The sequence below is a fragment of the Ctenopharyngodon idella genome, chromosome 16 (assembly GCF_019924925.1).
Source record: "Ctenopharyngodon idella isolate HZGC_01 chromosome 16, HZGC01, whole genome shotgun sequence".
Taxonomy (NCBI): domain Eukaryota; kingdom Metazoa; phylum Chordata; class Actinopteri; order Cypriniformes; family Xenocyprididae; genus Ctenopharyngodon; species Ctenopharyngodon idella.
The window spans coordinates 24584390-24609683 of NC_067235.1; the positions used below are offsets into that span (position 1 = coordinate 24584390).

Below are 25294 nucleotides of genomic sequence, written 5' to 3' on the forward strand. Positions count from 1 at the left end.
TGATTTTTATTTTCTCAAAATTGTGTGATATAAAGTCGCAATTGCAAGAAATAACGTCAGTTAGTTTTTGGTTTGTAGAACGTTATTCTAACATTTTATTTCCATTAAGAAAACTTTCCTGGCTAACCAAAAACAAACCTTAAAGAAGAACGTTCTGGGAACCAAAAACTAACGTTAGAATAACGTTCTACAAACCAAAAACTAATGTTCTATTTCTGTTAAAGGGTTAGTTCACACAAAAATGAAAATTCTGTCATTTATTACTCACCCTCATGCTGTTCCACACCCGTAAGACCTTGTTAATCTTCGGAACGCAAATTGAGATATTTTTGTTGAAATCCGATTGCTCCCTATGTAGGCCTCACGGAGCCATGACATTTCCTCTCTCAAGATACTAAAAACATATTTAAATCAGTTCATGTGAGTACAGTAGTTCAATATTAATATTATAAAGCGACGAGAATATTTTTGGTGTGTCAAAAAAAACCAAAATAACGACTTATAGTGATGGCCGATTTCAAAACACTGCTTCAGGAAGCTTCGGAGCATAATGAATCAGCGTGTCGAATCAGCGGTTCGGAGCGCCAAAGTCACGTGATTTCAGCAGTTTGGCGGTTTGACACGCGATCCAAATCATGATTCGATATGCTGATTCATTATGCTCCGAAGCTTCCTGAAGCAGTGTTTTGAAATCGGCCTTCACTAAATAAGTCGTTTTTTTTTTTTTTTTTTTGACACACCAAAAATATTCTCGTCGCTTTATAATATTAATATTGAACCACTGTACTCACATGAACTGATTTAAATATGTTTTTAGTACCTTTATGGATCTTAAGAGAGGAAATGTCATTGCTCCCTATGTAGGCCTCACGGAGCCAGCGGATTTCAACAAAAATATCTCAATTTGTGTTCCGAAGATTAATGAAGGTCTTACGGGTGTGGAACGGCATGAGGGTGAGTAATAAATGACATTATTTTCATTTTTGGGTGAACTAACCCTTTAAGAAAACTTTCCTGGCTAACCAAAAACAAACCTTAAACCCCCTTTCTGGGAATGAATGGGAGAATGTTAGAATAATGTTACAAGAATGTTAAAATAACATTACAGGAATGTTAGAATAATGTTAAAAGAACGTTATATGAACGTTAAAAAAAAAATGTTATAGGAACGTAAAATGAAGTTATAGGAATGTTAAAATAACAAAAACAAGCGCAGTGATATAAACAGCAAAAAGTCCCAGTGCTGATGGAACACAGTTCAACCAAAAATAAGATATTTATATTAAATAAGATATTTGAACTTCTTTAAAGGTTTTTGTTTGTTTGTTTTACATTTGTATCATTAGATATTCAAAGAAGTTGAAACCCAATACTTAAATTTAAAAGTGTAATCTGGCAATTTAAAAAAAAAAAAAAAAATCCTGTCATCACTGGCGCGCAATGAATTCTGGGGTAGGCTAGGCCGTGAAGCATCCATCTGTTGTATCCTTCATTGCCCAGGAAACTAAGGACACATTTCAAGGCCACATTTGAAGGAGCTGCTGTGACACAATTGGCCTTCGAAGAATGCAGCCTCTCTGAGCAGAACTCTGAACTGAACGAATGTTTTCTTTGACCCCAGATGCCCTCTGATGGATTCACACGTTACCTGCCATTCCTCACACCATCATATCAGAAAGCTATAAATTGCACCACCTCAGAATGGATTGAGGTGGGATTGAAATCGATTGCTATTCACTCTTTCTCAATTACACTGAACGGGGCTATTGACTGTCTCTATCTCGGGTGCAGTGTGAGTGAATGCAAGAAGGCTGATCGCTGCATGGCAGTGGCTCTCTCACCTGTTAAATGAGCATTATGGACACAAGGACGAGTAGCTTCTGTTTATGATTAAGATTCCAGTGTTCCATTTTTCATACATTTTTTGTCAAATAAAGAAAGTATTTTAATGAAATACCTGTTTAAAACTGAAATAGCTTAATGCTTTTCTAAATGCCAAACTTATATCCGCAGTCACACACAAGTTCTTCTTGGTAAAAGTTGACATTGCAAAAGTCACGAATAACAGTAATTATTACATAAATAGCATATATTGAACACACATCATGAAACCTGACATATAAGCATGTGATAATAAAAATGATTTTGGGAAAACCAGGCATTCAGGCTCAGAATATGCATGGATACTGCATATTAAAAGCAGGATCTTCATGGTACTTTATTAAAATCTGGATTTAATATCAATGCGCTAAACTAAAAATGTGCAATTTCAACAACTATTAATATACTTAGAAATGTATCCTAGTTTTAAAAAATAACTGTAATACTTTCATAATCTTTTAACTGAAGATAAAATATGGAAATAGAATGTCTTTTAATGAGTTTATCCAATTAAATTTCTCCAAGGCAAACAAAAACTGGCTAATTAGATCATTAGAGTTAGAGCAAGTGTTCTTGTCAGTGCTTTAGTTGTTTGAGTGCAGGGATGTGAGAACTTAGTGTAGAGCAAAAGCTGAGTAAAATGAAACTCTACTGCATGTAATCAAATCTTAACAAACTTTAGCACCATGGCCTTACCTGAGTATCTGAGAAGGTCTATGACAGTGCCATCAAGTGATAAACCAAAGCAAGGCAAAACTCTAACCATAAAACGTAGTTTGAACCTTGCACTGTTGAAGAATTATGAATGCTATGATAATTTTGATAATGTTTAAGCTTAAATATCCAGCACAATACTTTAACAAGCTGCCCCACTGCTTCACAACCAAATGACCACTGCCATGAAACTAAATCAAACTGAGAAATTCTCAATAAACATTTAATTTAAGTGATATAGCAGCATGATTTTAGATTTGTGAATCAGTTTTTTAACTATGAAACTGTGTGCACATGAAAAAAGATCATAAATGCTAACAGAGAAGTTGGACTGTAAACTTTCTGTGGTTTATTTCTCCAGCCTGTGGATCATCTCAACACAGGGCTCTCTAACCCACCAATCAGCAGGCCAGACCCTCTTCAATTAAACATATAAGACAAAAACAAAAGACATCCCTTTGACAAATATAAACACACACACTTGTTCACTCACACATCTACACAGATGATCTTGAGGCCCTGTCCAAATGCTTGCAAGATCTTCACCCATCCTATGCAGTGAAAACACCCTTTTCTTTAAATCATACCATTTAAAATCTTTTTTAGAATCATTTACAATCATACAATTAGAATTCTAGAATTAGAATCTCACAATTTAGAATCTACAGTCTTAGTTGTTTTTTTTTTAAATTTAGAATCAGTATTTAAAATTTAGAACCTTTTTAAAAAATCTTACATTTTAGAATCTCATAATTTACAATCTTAAGTTTTTTTTAGAATCTGTATTTAGAATCTTTTTCTTAGAATCTAGAATCTTAAAATGTTACAATTTAGAATCTAACAATGTTCAATATTAGGCCCCGTTTACACTAGTGCGTTTTCGTTTTAAAACGGCGTTATAAAATGAAAACGATCCTCGTCTACACTGCCGTTTCCACAGCGTTTCAGAAACGATTTCCGTCTATACTACACGGCCGAAAACGCATGTCACATGACCGTTGATGATACGCAGAGCGAACGTTGGCAGCCACACCATCATTTTTCCGTTTTGGTCAGTTTATATTGAAACGCAACCCCGGCGTTTTCAAACTAAAACGGGGTCTGCAGCGTTTTCGAGGTTCGAAAATGCCGGCGTAGTGTAAACAAATGGCGTAACTGTAGCGAAACTTAGGTGTTTTAAAACGAAATCGCACTAGTGTAACCATGTCTACACCAGACGCGGCTTTTATCGCGCCGCGCCGCAACAGCTAAAAGCTGAACGCGACAAGACGACCGTTGGAAAGCACTTGGACTACGTCAGAAATAGAACAGGGAATCCGTTTACTGTCGGGAATTTGTCGCGTCGCACCGCGCCGCATCCAGTGTAGACAATATCACGGATTATAATGGGTTCTATTGTCTTTTGACGCATTTTTTTTTTTTTTAATGTAGAATCTTACAATTTAGAATCATCTTTTGGTACACAGTGACACAAAGAGTACAGATCATTTGAAGTATTTAGACAGGGTCAAGACAAGAATATTTAGGGGAAAACAAAAATCACAACTGATTCCTGATTTCACATGACAACTCTCAAAACAGAGGGGTTCATTTTCCAACTATCCTCAACCATCACAGCTGAAATGAAATGTTGGATCACTTAAAACTAAAATCAGAAATGCATAAATCTGAAATGCAGGACAATCTCTTTAGGCTATCAGACAGTTTGAAGACATCAGATGAAACGTGGTGAGCAGCTCCCAGTGCGGGCACTAGACTGTAAGCTTCAGACACCAAATGTGTTGACGAATTAAAGAAATTCTACACAAAAATCAGTAACAATTTAAAGTGAACGTAAACAAAGAAAGATATTGGATGAAAGAGTTCTTTCTCATGCATGTACACAGTGAGACTGAGCCCTTTTACTGTTGGATGATATGACAGAAGATGATCCATCTCTTCCCGATCAACCCATGAGCTTATGGGTAACCCATATCGGCCGAAGGGCTGGAACCCAGAGGAAGGCAACAATTTGGGGTAAGTTCAGGACAGTCCTGAAACTGTGTGTCAAATTACTATCATACCTTTAATAGACAGACTCGACAAAGTTCTAAAACAAACAAAACCTAACAAGTGAAAAAAGTGCTTGTACGTGGCACTCAAAAATGCAGAAACCAAAAAAGTATCAACCACTGGTGTAAAAAAAAAAAACAAAAAACAAAGTTACATGATCACTGACGATATGAAACATGTCCTAGACGATCAGTCATCCTGTTCATTGATTATAGATCTATATGTGATTGATTGTAGGTAGTCCACTGGCTGAGACTAAGATTGATAGACAGTTCAGCGTGTGTCAGTGGCCAGTAGGGGGAGCCCCTATGTCAAACGGATAACAGACCACTGCAACGTCCACAGATAGGAGATCTATCCTGATATGTGACACACTTGAAATCTCACATGCACACACATGCACTCGAACACACGTTAGCCTCTCCTTCATGTGCTAGATACCCTTCACTTCTACAAGGTTTGAAAAATACTTAAATTAAAAAAAAAAAAACTCCTGTGGAAAACACTGTGACTCACACATTCCCATCACACACACACACACACAATCACACACACACTGATACTCTAAAAGGGAGGCGTTCTCGTAAACATAACCAAAATGTCCGCTGCTCCTCGAACGAGGAGGATAAGGGCATCAAACTCAAGTTGCTTTCTCCACGAGTCTTTCTCTCCATCGTTCGTTTTTTCCTCGGCAAGGTGGAGTGATGGGGAGATTCATATACATATGTGGTTCTGTTATTTTAGATCATTTGAAGGCAGACCACCAGGATTGAGAGGAAAGCAGTCCTTTCTCTCACGCTCTCTCCATCAGCGTCGGTGTGAGAGTCTGTCCATCTGTCCGTCCGTGTGCGATCTCAGAATATCTCAGGCAGTGTGACGTTGCGGAGGAGCCACTGTTGCGAGCGGCCCCCGGTGCAGTCCTTGACGCTGGGCACCTGACTGTCATCTTCAGACGCCTTATCCAAACACTGATTACTGTTCACGTGTACCAGACTCAGCTTCTGCAGGACGAGAGAGACAGACATGCACTGTGTGTGAGATATGATGCATGTGACCCATTAGAGCAAAAACACTGGCTATGTTTAGAATGGAATACTAGAGTAAAACTATATATTGTTGCTATATAATACACATTGACCTCACAATGCTGCATGTTCAATTGCAAATGTCAAAAATATGCACTGCTGTTCAAAAGTTTGGGATCGGTAAGATTTTTAATGTTTTTAAAAGAAGTCTGATCTGCTCAACAAGGCTACCTTTATTTGATTAAAAATACAGAAAAATTGGAATATTGGGAAATATTATTACAATTTTAAACAACAGTTTTCTATTTAAACATTTTAAAATGTAACTTATTTCTGTGATGCAAAGCTGAATTTTCAGCACCATTATTCCAGTCTTCAGTGTCACATGATCCTTCAGAAATCATTCTAATATGCTGATTTTCTGCTCAAGAAACATTTTTTTATTATTATCAATGTTGAAAACAGTTGTGTACATTTTTTTCAGAATTCTTTGATAAATAGAAAGTTTAAAAGAACAGCATTTATCTGAAATATAATCTTTTGTAACATTATAAATGTCTTTACTGACACTTTTGATCAATTGAATGCATCCTTGCTGAATAAAAGTATTCATTTCTTTAATTTGTTTCCAAAAATAAAAAAATAAAAATTCTTACTGACCCCAAACTTTTGAACAGTAGTGTATGTTACAAAAGCTTTCTATTTCAGATAAATGCTGTTCTTTTGAACTTTCATTCATCAAAGAATCCTGAAAAAATACTGTTTTCAACATTGATAATAATAAATGTTTCTTGAGCAGCAAATCAGCATATTAGAATGACTTCTGAAGGATCATGTGACACTGAAGACTGGAGTAATGATGCTGAAAATTCAGCTTAGCATCACAGAAATAAATTACATTTTAAAATATATTCAAATAGAAAAGTGTTATTTTAAATTGTAATAATATTTCACAATATTACTGTTTTTTGTTTGTTTGTTTGTTTTTATCAAATAAATGCAGCCTTGGTGAGCAGAAGAGACTTTCTTAAAAAAAATAAAAAACATTAAAAATCTTACGATCCCAAACTTTTGAACGGCAGTGTAGCAGAAAACTAAAAAATTGAAAGAAATTTAAAAAAAAAAAAAAAAAAAAACACACACAGACAGACATTTAAAATATAAAAATAATTTTAAAAATAAATAATGAATCCACCGTTTCTTCAAACAGCTTTCCATATATGGGGTTGCAGGAAAAATTAAATAATAGAAAATTAAATGACATTTTTTTTTGTGTGACATATTGAACATTGTTGTTGCAAATTCTGCTGATTTAAAGGGTTAGTTCACCCAAAAATGAAAACTCTGTCATTAATTACTCACCCTCGTGCCGTTCCACACCCGTAAGACCTTCGTTCATCTTCGGAACACAAATTAAGATATTTTTGATGAAATCCGATGGCTCAGTGAGGCCTCTATTGAGAGCAAAGCCACCGAACCTCCCAAGAGTTAAAACAGTTCATGTGAGTTCAGTAGTTCAATATATATTATAAAGCGAGAAGAATACTTTTTGTGTGCCAAAAAAACAAAATAACGACTTTTCAACAATATCTTGTGATGGCCGATTTCAAAACACTGCTTCTGAGCTTTACGAATCTTTTGTTTCGAATCAGTGATTTGGATCTCCTATCAAAAGGCTAAACTACTGAAATCACATGACTTTGGTGCTCTGAACCACTGATTCGATTCGTAAAGCTCCGAAGCAGTGTTTTGAAATCGGCCACCACTAGATAAAGTCGTTATTTTGTTTTTTGGCACACAAAAAGTATTCTTGTCACTTTATTATATTAAGGTAGAACCACTGTACTCACATGAACTGTTTTAAATATGTTTTTAGTACCTTTATGGACCTTGAGAGGTTCAGTGGCTTTGCTCTCAATAGAGGCCTCAGTGAGCCAGCGGATTTTATCAAAAATATCTTAATTTGTGTTCTGAAGATGAACGGAGGTCTTACAGGTGTAGAACGACATGAGGGTGAGTAATAAATGACAGAATTTTCATTTTTGGGTGAACTAACCCTTTAATCAGGTTATCTGGTAACGTTTGGCGGTCCAACCAAATTAGTAAAGTGGACATTAAAAATCACGTTCAAAAAAGTTCAAGTTAAGCGCGTTGCATTGTGGGATCCCATGCTGTGTGTTAGATTTATACTGCACATTCAGACAAATGTAGTAGGTCATTCAGGTATTCCTGTACTCAGGATTCATAGTGTAATATAATAGTACTGATAGTAAGCAATATGCCACTCCGCGCTATACACGCACGGCTGGACAACCTGTGTGCTCCAGGGCAAAGACAAATTGTCGATGCACAGGGATTGCTTTACAGTGGAGCATGTGTGTGAGTGTGTGTAATGGGCCTTGGGTGAGCTGAGTGCTCTAGAATTTCAGTCTAGCGGGAAGCATTAAGCCGCACAGATACAATTAGGATAGCGGTAGAACCTATAAGACACACGATGTAAGGTGTGAGGGCGCACACACACGTCGATGAGCTAGCGTTGGTAATGTATGGTAATGCATGCAGGAGAGGTGCTCTTGTTGGCAAGAGATTTCCTGATCTCGCTCACGCTGAATCTCCCTTCCTTCCACTCTGTCTGTCTCTCTCTTTCTCCACAAGAAAAACAGAACCTTTATCTGACAGTGGAAAGTCTCTGCTCGAGTTCTCTATTCTGTGCAGCCTTCCGTCTCTCCGGGCGCAGGGCCAGTATGGTGGGGGCTTCGAATCTGGGGCGAGGAGGGGGAGGAGGAGGAGGAGGAGGAGGAGGAAGAGGAGGCTTTGGAGTAACAGGCATCTCTTTAAGCCAACAGCAGAGGAATGCAAAAAGCGATCTTCCTCTTTTCTCCCCTTAGCTAATTCACTCTCCCCAGGCCTGAAGTGGTGTTTAAGTCATATACCAAAATGGAGCAATGTACTTTTAAGATTGACTGAGAGGTGATTTAATCTAACTAAACTAGCATCTCTCCAACAGTGTTTATAGGGGAAGCCACAGGGTGGATGTTCATGCACATACATTACAAGAAAAGGATGAGTGGACACCCTGCAGACAGACAGTTTTAAAGGGTTAGCTGACTGTCTTTGATGTTATATGACATATATGAGGCCATCAAGACCCTAAAGGTGAAAATCAAGAGTCAAAAGCGCATCTGAATACATGAATGCATCAGAGAAGCGTCATGGAACATAAACAAGCATACATTATCTCAATGCACGAGCAGAATGGTGATTTGGCACATTATCTTACATGTGTTGCATCAGAATACATGATTGCCTTTGTTATTACCCAGTACTTATAAAATGTTTATATCTTTAATGTTTCACCCTGATACCCCTGGAAGTCGAATATACTTGAGATCCACCTTCCTGCAGAGTTTAGCTCTTATTCCAAGGGTTTCCAACCCTTCTCCTGGAGTTCCAACAGAGTTCAGATCTATCCAAATCAAACCCACCTGAACCAGCAAATCAAGAGCAGTGTTCGAAATCGCCTCCTCATTCACTATTCCCTACATTACTCCACTAAAATAGTCCACTTGAAGGAGTGAATAAAAACGATTGAGCGAATTCAGACACTGAGTGTACCGGAAGGGTTGCCGCTTTTGCATAGTTTGTGCTTGCCGTTTAATAATCATTGAAACTTAGCACACTGGCAGCTCCAGGAGTAATGAAAAGATTTATCATTGAAACCCGCATGTATAAACCTTAATTAAACAAATTAATAATCAATTAAAAAGGAATTTATACCTGTATTATATTATACTGTACCCACATTGGACTAGCCCAGGGGTGTCCAATCCTGCTCCTGGAGGGACACTGTCCTGCAAAGTTTAGCTACAACCCAGATTAAACACACCTGAACTAGCTAATCAAGGTCTTACTAGGCATACTAGAAACTCACAGTCAGGTGTGTTGAGGCAAGTTGGAGCTAAAATCTGCAGGACAGTGGCCCTCCAGGACTGAGTTTGGACACCCCTGGACTAGTGGTTTGGAAAATGGATGGATGAAATAGCTGCAGGTGCCATCTTCTAGCAAAACGTGGAAATTAATTCGACCCTCACAGTGCATTATGGGTATTCTCTAGTTGAGTCGTTATTGCGGTGCATTATGTCCACATCCATTATGGTTTCGGACACCACTACAAATGGCTTTTCCTTCAAATAGCACCCTATTTAAGTGTATAGGGGGTGATTTCGGACACAGCCATGGTCTTCTAGATCACTAGAAACTTCCAGGCAGGTGTGTTGGAGCTAAACTCTGCAGGAAATTGGCCCTCCAGGAGTAGGACTGAACAACCCTGGCCCACTCTAATTACAGTTAGAGTACAGCTAAACAAGGTATTTAGGATTAATAGAAACATCTAAAGAGGTGTGCTGGAGAAGATTGGAGCTAAACTCCGGATCAAGGTAGCCCTCCAGGAGCAGGATTGGACAGAATTGGATGAGGGGCTCGTCTGGGATCAGACAATAGACACGTTCTGAGAGTATTCTAGATTCAAAACAAATTAAGCTCTATAAACAACATCTGGGGCATGTTGTTGATTAACACAAGCCACAATTTTCACTTGTTAGTGTGTAAAAACAAATATTTACAGTGTTTGACTTGCAGTAGAAGTCTAGGGGGAAGGCAATCAAGAACAGGTTAAAAGCAGAAGCTTGTATTTTTTGTTATAACAAATTAACTCTTCTATACAATCTATACAAAAATGTGTATGTCAAAAGTAAAGTTGTCAAAATCAGACCTTTTTGCAATCCCTTAGGTATCTTTATGCTTATCATGCAAAAGGCGTTTTATCAGAGGAAGCCAATCCTGCTCATGGAAAGCCAATATCCTGCAGAGTTTACCTCCAATCCCGATCAAACACACCTGAACCAGCTAATCAATCTTCAGAATTACTTGAAAATAACAGGCAGGTGTGTTGAAGCAGGTTTGGAAGTGAAGGCTGAATCCCAAATGGCACATTTCTATGCACTTACGGTCTTGCGGACTTACAATGGCTGCCGTCCACAAGACCGTAGGGTGTCCCATTCATCATTTTAAGTTTCAGAAGGGTTCTCGAGAGCGCCCCTTTGCGGCCGCTATGCGCCCTCAATGTGCACTTCAGCTGAGCCCGCAAGTTTTCGAGCTACGCAGAGGAATTTACCCGGCAGTCAAAGCGGCATTATGTCACGAAAGTGCGGACTCAGAGGGCCGTGAGGGTTTAGGGTGCCATTTGGGATTCAGCCGAAGTCTGCAGAAAGGTAGCCCTCCAGGAGCAGGGCTGGTGACCCCTGCTTTACATAGACATGACATGAGCTGAAAAACTGGATGTAAAGACAAGGTTAGTGAGCAATTCTAGTCTCATGTTAACACATACAATGTTTAAGTATTGTGGCTATACATTCAAAATGTTATCCTGGTGCAACTTCTTGCCCCATTGAACAGTAAGAGCATTTCTGTAAATGTGATTTTGCGATCTGCAGCACAAATGTACACTTACCACAGGGTCATATTCCCAGAGCTGGTTGCCTTTCAAGTGATGGCACTTGAGCATCATAACCGGACCATTAAGTTTGGACACATCCAAACAGAGGTCATCAGTTCGGATCTCTTTATTGGCTGTGTACGAAAAAACCTGAGCAGGTGGAAAAGGTCACAATACATCAGTGTCAAACCTGTTGTAAAGATCAACATCATTACTCTAAATAAGTGTGTTTTAAAAGTGAGAAAGACGTGAGGAGCTGACCTGGTTGCCGCCCATGCCGTGGCAGTTAAAAATGCCCACTTTCTCATTCTCTTTCCTGGCCATGTTATCCAGACACTGGTTAGTCTCCACATTACGGATCTGCAATCGGACAGATCACACAAATAGATTAGACACACTCAAGCAGCTCTCCTGCATGAATAAACACAGTCACGTCTCTGTCTGAGTGTGAAACATGGTTAATTACCCAAAGCTTATCGCACACCGGGGGGTGGGGTGGGGGGGGGTATCGACGAACTGAGAGGCAACTGTGCCAATCAAACACACAAACACACACATACACGCGTAAATGTGTACTTGATGAAAGACAGCAGATGAAGGGAAAGACAGCTCACTGCTTTCATCCAAAACACTGAGTTATACAAACGTCAAGATCAGTGGGGCTTAAACCATGACAAACTTATTTAACAGCTTCACTGGCAGCATGCTATTATATTTAGCCAATGTTTCATGTAAACACTGATTTAATACTTGGCTGTTTTGTTTTATAAAACAAATAATCCAATAGATTTTTAAAACGAAATGAGGTTAAATTACTGGAATGCACAGCCCCTCATAGGGCTGGGTATCATCATAGATTTTTTTCAGTTCTTTCGATTCAAAACTATTCCAGTTCATTTAATGCTATTCACCAGCTTATTCTCTCTGCTCATGCTGTAGTGTTTCAGCCTGATTCAGAAGAGTAACTTATCAGTAAAAAATATTAAATAAAATAATTAACAAAAGGGTCCAAACTATGAAGATGAGTGAATTAGTTCAGCAGAATGCGGTGATAGGAAGCACTGCACAAATACATTTTCAAGCAAGTAAAAAAATAGGCATAGACAGGGCTGTACAGTGCTACGAGAAATTGGTCAGTGTGATGAATAAATTTACCACAGTAGCACGCATGCGATACAGTATTGCATGTGTGTGAGACAGAGCCGCTTGTTTGTGTGAAGTGAGCACTTGTGTGCTTGTTTGTGTGAGAGGTTAATCTAGGACTGTACGATTAACCGAAATTAAACTGAAATTGCGATTTGGTGTGATTATGAAATTATATATATATTTTTTTTTAAAAAAGCTACACATGCCAAACATCTCTCTAAACTTGTAATGAAAAGCATTTACAAACATGTTGTCCAACAAAAGAGAACATTTAATTACATGTTCTCACTTCAAACACTTCATAAAAGTGTTTGAAATAACTGTATTTTGTGATCTGATGTGGCTTCATGTCACAGAATGTAGGCAGACATTATATTATTTTAAAGTATTCTATCCAGTGATAAAAGCTATGTTGATTAGCATTATAAATATACTTTATTGTAATGAAAATACCCGAGATGTCAGAAGAACACCAACCATAAATTGTCGTAATCTCATGGTAATTGTCTTCATGTTTCATCAGTCAAAACATCTGCATGTTAGTTTACAGCGATATCTGGATGCCTTTGTCCATATAAGGGATTTCCTGGAACGTCATAAGTTTTATGACTTCTACGAGTCTCACTTGTGGACTTTCTGCGAAAGGGTGCCCTCCGGCTACCAGTATGAATTAAACAGACATTACATGTGTGTACTCAATAATGCTCACAAAACCCTATTTTGGATAAAAACCAAAAAAACTAAATTGGCTTAAAGGGATGGTTCACCCAAAAATGAAAATTTTGTAATCAAACAGTTGATGGTAGCCATTGACTTCCTTAGTAGGAAAAAAATACTATGGAAGTCAATGGCTACCATCAACTGTCTGGTTAAAAACATTCTTTAAAATATCTTCTTTAGTGTTCAACAGAAGAAAGAAACTCATACAGGTTTAGACATGAGGGTGAATTTTCATTTTTGGTGAACTATCCCTTTAATTTTAAGCAAGAGGTGTTATTTTCCTGTAGTTTGCCATTTTTGGCAAACAAAGAAAATGTTTGTCTGTTTCTTTTCTGTCTGTAACTTGTCTGTTAAGGTTTGTATTTTGTGTACCCTGTATAGGACATAATGTCCTTTGTCAGTCACATGCCTGTTTAAGTGATGAACTGCACTATACTTCTGGTTGTTTTCAGAGATGGTTAAAAAAGTTAACGTACAGCCCTGGACATAGAGTAAAAGATCAATCTTGGGATTTTAAGAATCAATACTGAGATCGATCAAATGAAGAATGCAAATAATCATAAAATCTATACTTTTACCCAGCCCTAGCCTCTCATGGCTTACTGCTTTATCTTATTGTCCCAGCTTCTAAACCTTTTCACACACTACTGTTCAAAAGTCATTAAGATTTTTTTTTTTATTAAGAAATTAATACATTTCTTTAGCAAGGATGCTTTAAATTGATCAAATTTTTTTTACATTGTTACAAAAAAATATATTTCAAATAAATGCTGTTCTTTTGATCTTTCTATTCATCAAAGATACCTGGAAAATAATGTATCAGGGTTTCCGCAACAAAATTAAGCAGTACAACTGTTTTCAACATTGATAATAATAGGAGATGTTTCTTGAGCACCAAATCAGTATATTAGAATGATTTCTGAAGGATCATGTGACACTGAAGACTGGAATAATGGCTGCTGAATACTCAGTTTTGCCATCACAGGAATAAATTACATTTTAATATATATATTCAAATAGAAAACAGTTATTTAAAACTGAAATATTAATATCTCACAATATTGATGTTTGTACTGTATTTTTGATCAAATAAATGCAGCGTTGCTGAGCAAAAAATCTTTCCAAACCCCAAACTTTTGAACGGTAATGTATAGCTGTACACTCGGTCAGTATTTACTAGCAACACATGGAGCATCACTGTGACGTCATATCCTCCATATATTATTCTGTCTTTGTCTTGCCCTACACCTCACAATGTCACCATTGGCAGCAAGGAGAGACAAGGATGAGCAAAAAAGGGAATGAACCGTGGACAGCACAAGGAAGATAGAGCCTTAACCAGCCAGGAGAACAGACAAGACTCCGTTCACAGAGAGTTTCAGACATCAGAGATGACATGCATGTTTTATTCATGGGAATGATAAAGAGAAAGGCAGCGATGGACAGATGGAACGAAAGAGTGAGAGACGGAAAAGGAAACAAGACGATGACAGAGGGAGAGCAGACTAGGAAAGAATAAATGTCTCTCATTTCCCAAACACAGTGACTGGAATGAAAAAACCAAAACCCAATCAATTCCCGTGACACTGTCAACCCCGAGAAAAAGAGCGTCCTTCGTTAATTCACACCTGTGCTTCTTTAACACACACACAGAAATGTGTTTATCACACTATGCAATGCTTTCCCTTTTTTTGCTATCAGCATGTGTATGTGTGTGTGTGTGTGAGAGAGAGAGAGAGAGAGAGAGAGAGAGAGAGAGAGAGAGAGAGAGAGAGAGAGAGAGAGAGAGAGAGAGAGAGAGAGAGAGAGATACAGACCTCTCCTAGCGAGTAGTAGTGACGTGGTATCTGGGAGTCTGGGTAGACATTTTCAAGGTACCAGGAAAACGGCTTACACTGCAGTCTCTGTCTCAGGGATGTTCTGGAAGAGATGTCTCCATAATCCACTTTAGTCACACCTGCAACAAACACACACGGAATGCAAATTTGTGAATAAACCTAGACATAGTTGTATTCACCATGATTCTAGGGCGTACTGGGTGGTTGCAAATGCTTTAGATTTCTATGGCTTCACAATGTGGTCTGTAGGGTGTTTGGGGTGGTTGCTTAGTGGCACTGTTAATCTTGTCAACAAAATTATTGCCAAATACGTATGTTAATGAGGACTTTTTTTGATTTTGTCAATGATAATAAATACATGGCGAAAACAGTGTTGTTATTGTTAATCATTACACGGCTCTGTTGAATACTTGATTCTGATTGGTCAATCGTGCAATCCAGCGGTATGTTATTCCCCGATAACAACCGCTGAAAACACATCAAACAGGCTTCAGGGTTACTGAAGTCAGCAGCGCTATTTGCTTGCTAGGAATGGTTTTTCTTCATCAAAGTTTTGCGTTTGGTGAGCTTATAAAATATTAAAACGCAGTCAAATCAATATTTTGTGTACAGTTACTTAATTATGTCATCCAGTATCGTGGACTCGCTCTTTCTTGTTTCATACAAACGCAGCTGCTGCCATTTTGTGACTACTGTTTTGTACACTGTTGGATTATAAGATAACAAACAGGTACGATTTTAAAACAGTTCCATCTCAGATCAATATTTCTTATCCCCATAATTATTTATGTGGCGAAATGCTGTTTAATAAGTGGTGTGACTGTACCGTATACCTTAAATGTCCGTCTAGTTTGAACTGCTCTCTCCATGGAAGCTTTGCGTTTAAATAGCTAATAAAATATTTCGACTCAGATCAATATTTTGTCTGATTATTTACTTATGTGGCAAGTAGCCGTGTAATAAGCGGGATAATGTACATCCAGCCGGTTGTTATCTCAGAATAAACCCTTTCAGGCTGATGCAAGACCCCTCTGCTTCACGTCCTGATCACCCTGTGGGGGTTTATTCTGAGATAACAACCTCCTGGATGTACATTATCCCTTACCTAAAACTAGTGAAAGACATTTTTGTTAATTGAAATAAAGCTGAAATAAAATAAAATATAAATATTACACAACAACTTAAAGAACTAAGTTAAAAATAAGTCTGATAAGTCTCATAGAAATTGAAATACTAAAATGACTAAAAATAAACAGAAATATTTATAAAAAAATAAAAAAAAGAAGAAAAATGACTACAGGACACAATGAAATGACTAAAACCTAAAAATGAATTAAAAATGAAATAAATAAAAACAAACGATAATTCAAAATATGAATAAATGCTTTAATAGTATATAAAAAATCCTAATATAACACTGGGTGAAAAATGTGCATCATAATATATAAAATGTCTGAATTTTTGGTTTCGTTTTGCACTTCATTGATTAAAATACATAGTGAGTAGAGAATATTTTCTTCAAAAAAAAGTCTGATCGCTTAACAATGTAATATCATTCATGTCTGTAGCACAAACACTAAAGGATGAGTTACATGCCAAAGTTTGATCTTATGGTTAGGGTTTTGTTCAAACACTTGCCTTGCAGCACTAACAATCAGGAGAGAGTCTGCAGAAACATTTGTGTAGAGGAGAGAAAAAAATAACACAATACGCACACAGTCACACAGATAGCTCTAAGCTGCAATGGACACTATTGACAGTGACATTAATATCTATTATCCAACATCTCCTTCTGAGTCAATACGGCTCGAGTGCCCAAGAGCGCTGATAATACACACACACACACACACCACATTAAAGAGACAGACACAGAGATAGAAAGACAGTCAGAAAGAAGACAGAGAATGGCAAAGAGACGTGACTGAGAGAGGAGATAAGGAAATGCTATTTCAAAAAACTGCAATTTTGTGACCTATACTTAGTGCTGGGCGATATAGCGATATGATGATATTATCGTATATCGACGATATAAGTGCCCCGATGTTGATTTCAACAGTCAGACTATCGACCATGTCAGGGGAAAAATGACAAATAATAAACCTAGAAAGCTGTCAAATATTTTTCACATAGCCCCATAGTTATCATACACATCTTTATTTTTTAAGCGTCTTGTGTATGAAAGCAGATGTGTAGCATATATGTGACTGACCAGGTGAGATGATGTAGAAGAAGTTCTTGAACTCATCCATCCAGACCTCTGCCAGCCTTCTGTTGTTCTTGTTGATGATTTGCCCAGTTCCACCAGGGAACGTGTACGGCGTCGCCTTACGGAACACGTGACCGACGTGAGAACACGTGACTATCTCAAGCGTCCCCCCGCACTGCCAAATCTGATAAACACAACGGCATATTACTTCTCAGAGCATGAACGAATCATCAATAACACCAGAACTGCATATTATATACGCAAAAGCGGAATTGTGGGTAGGCTTGCGGTGGTGGTTGAATGATTTGAGACTGACCCTGAAGGAAATCTCCAGGTTTTCTCCTCCCCAGATGTCCATGCCTGCATCGTATGTGCCAATCTCCTGGAAATAATCTCTGTCTATGGAGAAGAGACCACCTGCCATGGTGGGGGTCCTGATAGATAATACAAAACAAAAAACACAAGAGTTTAATTCTATGATGCAAAAACAGGCCCTTCAGGGGAATGATTATATCTTATAAAAGCAGCTCTTCCACTCCTTTTCACTTCGTCACAAACAAGCACTTCGCATGTCACTCAGGGGAATGAGATCTACAATAGAAATGACATGTTTGCATGTGCCTATTTTGGCAACAACATATCCTTCTTTAAATATCTTTCACTTTTGTTCATCCCTTTCCCTCGGCAGGCGCCCTCTGTTCTTTCCTGTTTTCCTTCTATCCATCCCCTGTAGCATGTCTCATTTACAGTGTTTTCCTCCTGTTGTTGTTATGCTCTCAAGTTGTTTTCATGCTGCTTTGCAGCGCAGAAAACCAGGCACTGAAGTAAAAGGAGACGAAGCAAATGAGGGGTCGTGAGGGGAAAAAAAATACAAAAACAGAGCAGAGTGGCGTCAGAACATTCTGGTAAAAACAATGTGCAGCTCTGAAAAACACAGGATCTCTGAAGAAATCAAGCAGCAGAAAGCTAAGAGCTAGTCTGTTCCTGTAGTTAGGAGGTGAACAGGTAAACACACTCTCCTCTTGGCAAAGTGCTGGTGTGGATTAAACCTCCCTCCTCCGTGTGTTAACTCTAGAGTTTAGCTGCAGGGCTGGAGAAACACTTTTATATTCCGTAGCTTTAAGTTTCAGGTAAAATACCTTTTTGGAAAGTAAAAAAATAAATGTTGAATTTACATTTAAAAAGGCCTTTAAAAATATGAGCCATTGCTTAGTGGTTAACACAAATGCTTTGATTCATTGTGTCATTGTGCTTAATGCGGGCAACTTGAGTTCAAATCTGGCTTGTGACATCATCTCTTCTCACTTATTATTTTCAGTCCTATCTATAACAGTCCATTAAAAATGGGAAAAGGCTTCTAAAAGGATGACAAATTACGCCTCTGAAGGGAATACTAATGTACCATACACGCTGTAGCACTTACTACTTTTTAAAAAATGGTATATGAAACAGAATGTATTATGTGACAATAAACAATTACAAAAAGTTTTATACTACATTGTTGTCACATGGCCATAACAATGCTTGTTTTGAATGTTTAATTTTATGTTACAATGTCTTAACTCTTGGCTGTCTGGTCAAATAGTTGACCAAACTGCAATTAAATTTACTTCTGTTATTTTTTTAAACTGAAAATATTACACAAACACAATCTTCCCATAATTTTTATTATACAGGTCTTTAGAGTACTTCTAGATTACTGATTAGTCAATCCCAGCATTCATCATTCAAATATTTCACAATAATGACTGTTGCCCATGGAAACACTACATAATTTAATATATAAATATTTCTCATAAAAACCTCTGTTATGTAATCTCTTGCCAGTCTAAACATCTCACTGGAGGAAAATATTATAATGATTTTAATTTCGATCTGTTCAGCACACAGACTTACACTACCGTTCGAAAGTTAGGGGTCAGTAACATCTCTTTTGCCTTGCCATGGCTGTGTTTATTTGAACATAAATACAGTAAGAACATTAATATTTTGTAATATTATTACAATTTAAAATATTCCAGTGTCACATGATCCTTCCAAAATCATTCTAATATGCTGATTTGGTGCTCAAGTAACATTTCTTATTACTATCAATGTAGAAAACTGTTGTGCTGTTCAATATTTTTGTAGAAGCCATGAAACATTCCTTTTAGCCTTCTTTGATGAAAAGAAAGTTCAAAAGAACAGCATTTATTTCAAATAGAATTTATTCTAAATGTCATTATAAATGTCTTTACCATCACTTTTGATAAATTTAATGCATTCTTGCTGAATAAAATGATTAATTTCATGTGAAAAAAGCGTACTTATCTTACTTTGGACTTCATAAGATTTAGAATATAGCACACAAGAAGCATAGAAAACGTTTATGCTGGTTTTTGTGTGTATTTTCCTTTTGCATTTCATGGGAAAAGATAAAAGCAGGGTTTGGTTTGGTTTGGTTTGGAACGACAGCAGGGTGAGTGAATAATGACAGAACTTTTATTTTTAGGTCAACAATCTCTATAAGACTAGTAAGGTAGGTAATTCTACGATGGACATTTGACTTAGCCACGATAACCCTTACAGTGTCCCATCCTATTTAATTTTGATCTACTAGCCTGACGGCATAATAAGCATTTTTATTTGTTACCTGACAGGCAGCGTTCTGTCTCCTTTCCTGCGGTCCATCTCTCTCTGTGGTACCGGATACCAGCGGAAGTTCAGCTTCCAGTTGAACCCACCATATGTCATATCAGACCCTGCCATGTACTCAAATGTGTCATCGCTGATCACGTCAATGATGGGACACACTACGGTTTTCCTAGGAAACACAAACACACAGGTGACATTAGCTGTGCACTTTCACTGCTTTCACAAAGACAACCTCAACTACCTGAATAAATGAGTTCTATCCGCCACAGAATGCCCCTTTTTATTTTGAATTCAGCAGGCACACACCAGACATACCTCTCTTTACTCAAACAGATGCAGACACAAATCAGAGGGGACGTCTCGCTAAACTTGTGTCATCAATCAGCACCAAGCAGCCCACTGTGATGCTAACCCAGGCAATGAGGATGGATAACACACACACACACACACACTGCAGGCACACTTTCCTCTCCTAAATTCAGCAGACTGAAGCTTCATCTGCTAATGATGCCCCAACAGGCCGCCCGGGGCAACACAACACAGAGAATCAGCATGTGTATGTGGGCATGTGCGTATGTTTAGAAGAGAGGAGATATGCTCTGCACATACATCCTCAAAGAATCAAAATCAGAGTTCATGTTTATATATCCTACAAGTTTTCCATTTCAGGCACAGATGTAGCCTGAGGTGAAACCAAACTACAAAAATGTAATAAAGCACTGGGAAAAAACTAAACTCTAAGAGCTATTGATCGCTCGGCTCTCTGCAAACCAACATGCCAAAAGGGCAGAAAAGAAAGTGAGAGTGAAAATGACTGGTTTGTTTTTATGTTCCACCACAAATTGCAGAAATTAAATGAAAGGCATGTGCTGGGTGTAACATTTTTGTGTTTGTGACCGCATGTATGTGTGACATATCAATCGACTAGTGAGTGGAATGCTATTTCCCAACCACTGACGCAAAATCTGAAAGGAAAAAAAAAAAGAAAGAAAAAAAAAAAGTCTCCCAAGTCTTCTTTTGAGGTTCTTCTAAGTCTTTATATAGTATTTATGCTGAATTATTCTTTTTTTCTGATATGTATACTATATACTGTATATCAGTGTTATGTGACTAGAGAAAACAGAAGGCTGTTGCCTTCCCTTTAGCCAAATAAGTCGGAAAACTCCCGGCAGTCTGCTATGGATACACTTGACCAGAGTCAAATACCACCTTGCTTGAAATACTACTTGGCAAACTTTTAGTCATAATGGTGTGGACTTGTATTGTTCCCGAGTGCAAGAATTCAAACGTTTAGCTGGACTTATTATAACTTATAGCTGTGACTTATTTTCGGTTTCCAGTGAAGGACACAGTGCATTGTAGGCAGTGGCTAAAGGCTGCAAAGAATCGTAATTATATGGAGAGAACATTGGGATGGAAAATCTGAAAAGTTGTGATGGAAAATCTGAAAAATTTCAAAAATGTCATTAATGACTCACCCTCATGTCGTTCCAAACCCGTAAGACCTTCGTTTATCTTCAGAACACAAATTAAGATATTTTTGATAAAATCCTAGAGGTTTTTTTTTTTTATCCCCCACAGAAAGCAACGTAATTTCCACATTCAATGTCCAGAAAATTAGTAAAGACATCATTAAAATAGTCAACGTGACTGCAGTGGTTCAACCTTAATGTTATTAATCGATGAGAATACTTTTTGTTTCTGTTTGTATAAGGTAAACAGGGAAGGAGAATGACAGGGTAGAGAAGAAATTGTTGAATAAAGTCATTATTTTTTGTTTTTGCACAAAAAGTATCCTCGTCGCTTCATAACATTAAGGTTGAACCACTGTAGTCACGTTGACAATTTTAACGATGTCTTTACTATCGTTCTGGACCTTGAATGTGGTAATTACATTGCTTTCTATGGGGGATAAAAAACCTCTTGGATTTCATCAATACCTTAATTTGTGTTCCAAAGAAGAACCAAGGTTTTACGGGTTTGGAACGACATGAGGGTAAGTAATTAATGACAGAAATTTCATTTTTGGTGAACTAACCCTTTAAACGTTTTTATATAAAGCTAATTATAATTACTATAGATTAGAAATTAGCCTTTACCCTAAAAGAAAACACCATGACCCTAACCTTACCAACTCCAACTCCAAAAGAAAATATATCCATTAATATGTAATATGTAGTATATTCAGTTAATATTTCTTTTAATAATATTTTTAAAATAATTAAATACCTTAAAGTATTGCATTTCTGAAGTAGAAGTGCTTACTTGTCAAGTTTGATGCGAGCAAGGAGAGGCTCAAGCCAGCCGGTGGTGCACTCACAGTGGGCATCCAGGAAGGTAATCACCTGACCTGTGGAGATGGACGCCCCCTTCAACCGAGCGCGAATCAGGCCCGAGCGCTGGTCCATCCGTACCACCCTGACCGGCACCTCCAACTTCCGCACATACTGCTCCAACTGCCGCTTCAGAAAGTCTACATGGACACAGAGATAACAAACAATTATACACTGGCCCCACATAAACAAGAATTATATATAGGTAACTTGGGGAGGATGTGACTTTGCATATATTCAAAATTATAATTTCCTTCTAATATATATCAGTGGATGTTTAACAAAGAGAAAACGCTCTAAAAATATCTTCCAGATGCAAACACATACATCGAATATACATTTTAGCCAGGGACTAAGGCACAGTCTGAAAAGCCACATTATCAATCTTATCTAGCTCATGAATATTACTAACATTAGGTGAGGCAGCATTCGTAACTGATTTGCTGATTACCTCTAACCAACTCCTGGGAATGCCTCCAGTCGACTGAAGCTTTTTTCTGAAACGGCTAAACAAAGTGAAGCTCTTGAAATATAATGATTACTGCCCAAAAAGGTGTGTGAGGGGGCACATTCTTGGTCTTGGCAATGTAAAGGAAACCTTTCTTTAACAATTTTCCCCCACTTCAATCTTTAATCAAGTATTGCTCTACATCAGCATCTGCTGTGGGCGGTTCAGTTCACGCTGCCAAGGACTCCTCGCTTTAACGCAGCTCTCGGCTCATGTGGATCAACATCCTCAGCTGCAGCAACCATCTTAAAATACTGATCTTCCAGTTACTTGTGTGGGATATCAGTGCTTTCTGTTTTAATCAAATAAGCTAGCTGAAAGCCACTGAATGGCCTGACAAGATTATTTAAACTATGTTCAGACACATAAACATAAGACAATACAGAAGAAGCCCGTGAAACATCAACATTCATTTACAGTTACATTTATGGTTAAGATAACTCATATATTTTGTAAGTCAGGGGTTTTCAACCTTTTTGACTTGATTATGAAAAATCTCCATTATCTCAATTATGAAAAAGATGCTAGTTTTCAAACTTTTTTTGTTATGAATTGAATATAGGCCTAAATTCAATCTGTTCATCATATAAAGCGATGAAGTCTCTTCAGAAAATTTTGACTAAACCATGCAATTTATATGGATTAGTTTTACCATCTCTTTATGAATTTTTTGAAGCGTCACAGTGGTAGTTATGTAGCTGTCTATGGAGGGACAGAAAGCTCTCAGATTTCATCAAAAAGATCTTCATTTGTGTTCCGAAGATGAACGAAAGTCTTGCGGGATTGGAACGACATGAGGGTGAGTAATTAATGACAGAATTTTCATTTTTGGGTGAACTAACCCTTTCACATGATTAATTATTATAATATATTAAATTAATGAACAATAATACATGTTTGAATCTAGAAGTTATGTTCTGTTTTCCAGAACTGTATGTTCTTCAGTAAAAACAAACAAGTTATATCGAATTACATATAATTTCAGTTCTTGATTTTTTTATGAGTTCATCTTGATTTCATCTTGATTTTATGTGGTTTTTAGCATTTTAATTTAGATTAAGGGCCCCGGCCACCTGGTTGAGAACCACTAGTGTAAGTGACTAACTTAAGGGACAGTTGAACAAAAATATGAAAATTGTGACATTTTCTCACCCTTAAGTTCCTTGAAATTTTATTCTTTTTTTTATTTCTTTTCTTCTTAAAAAGACAGTTCACTCTTATTAGTTATGAATGAAACTGCTACGCACAATTTGGCGGAAATCGTCCCGCCTTCTAAGTAAAAGAGCCAATCACTGATTGATAAAGTCATTGCGTCACTGCAGCTGCCATTAGAGACTCCAGTTCCCATAGAAACCTGAGACTCAAGCTTAGGACTGCACATGCACATTGCCTCGTGTAGTCTGAAAAATAAGCTTTGTAACTCTATTTGAGCTTAAGAAACAACATTTATGGGATATTTCATGTCAGATTTTGTTGCTGAATTGAAATATGTTATTTAATTGTGAGTTCGCCAAGCAGTTTTTGAGATTTCAGGATTCCCCCAATCAAATAGATAGGACTTGGCCTTGGATGCCCAAAATAGCTGCCCAGAGGGGCGTTGCAAATATGGCCGTTGAGTGAACAGACTTTCCTTGAAAGGGACTTTGATTACGCTCATTTCCAAACAATGACTGTGAAAAGAAATACAGCCCCAGTTCCCACTCACCTGCATTTCATCGAAAAAGATATAATTAAGGACATTTTTCTGGACATACGTAAAAATAACTGCATTTCACAGAAAAATAAAAAATAAAAATGCTGGTTTTGAACAACATGAGAGTGAGTACATGACAGAATTTTCATGAGACATTCCTTTAATGAAAGCAACAAATAAAATCTGTACGCAGGTCCAAATCTGTCCCAAAAAAATCTATATATGTCAAACACACCCACAGATCCAATCATAAGCCTTTAGGAGATCTGACAGGAGGACATGTCTGTGCAATGCAGCCTCACAGAGGGTTTATCTGCTCTCTCATGCTTTATTTGAGGTGCGATATGTGGAACAGAGAGCTCTGAACTACAAAGACAGCAGGAGCAGCAGGGATTTCTCATGCCAGCGACCCCCCTAAAAACACTCCAGAAACAGAAAGACAAAGGAAACGTTTATTTCTGTTTTCATGTCATTCTCTGGTGATGTTTCTCTTTTTAACTCCATCACACAGAGACAACCTGACAAGATGCAAGTTCCATCCTACAATATTTCCCACTTAAAGGCGCAAATATATCACATTATGGAAATTATAGGCATTGCGAACTCCATTACATGTTGTTTAAAACAAGTCCAGTAGATGCTCCACTCAAATGAACACTCATCACTCTTGCAGACACGTGAGCAAATCTATGCACACGTTAATCAATATCCTGCCGTATTCCTCTAGTCGTTTAAGTGGAAATAAAGAGGAGAAAAAGAGAGAGTGGGCGGAAAGAGAGAGGAGGAGAACAAGAAAGGACATCATTAGAGGACAAAATTGAGCGGCAGGAAGATGAGAGGAAGAATTTGGGTCTTTATCTCTCCACAGGAGCGGCAGATTAGCACAAATGAGGGAGGAGGGGGGCTGGCAGCTATTCTTAAGCAGGACGTGACCTGCGCACTCAATCTATTACCGAATGAACTAGTGCATGTGTGTGAGCGTGATGGAGCGAGAGAAGAAGACATCGATGTGTCATTTTTGCATCTGTCAAAATGTCGCAATGGTTAGAC

General features: G+C 37.7%; 1 protein-coding gene across 1 annotated transcript in view; it reads right to left on the minus strand.

Annotated features, from left to right (window-relative positions):
* Positions 1–2921: 2921 nt before the first annotated feature.
* Positions 2922–25294, minus strand: part of galnt1 (UDP-N-acetyl-alpha-D-galactosamine:polypeptide N-acetylgalactosaminyltransferase 1) — a 112624-nt gene continuing 90251 nt past the window's right edge. Inside the window, exons 6-13 of the mRNA XM_051866035.1 lie at positions 21976–22183; positions 19709–19879; positions 17393–17510; positions 17080–17260; positions 14850–14989; positions 11428–11526; positions 11182–11316; positions 2922–5648 (exon numbers count right to left, since the gene is read on the minus strand). Of these exons, the coding sequence (XP_051721995.1) occupies positions 5502–5648; positions 11182–11316; positions 11428–11526; positions 14850–14989; positions 17080–17260; positions 17393–17510; positions 19709–19879; positions 21976–22183 (1199 nt within the window). The 3' untranslated portion in view covers positions 2922–5501. The remainder of the gene's footprint in view (positions 5649–11181; positions 11317–11427; positions 11527–14849; positions 14990–17079; positions 17261–17392; positions 17511–19708; positions 19880–21975; positions 22184–25294) is intronic.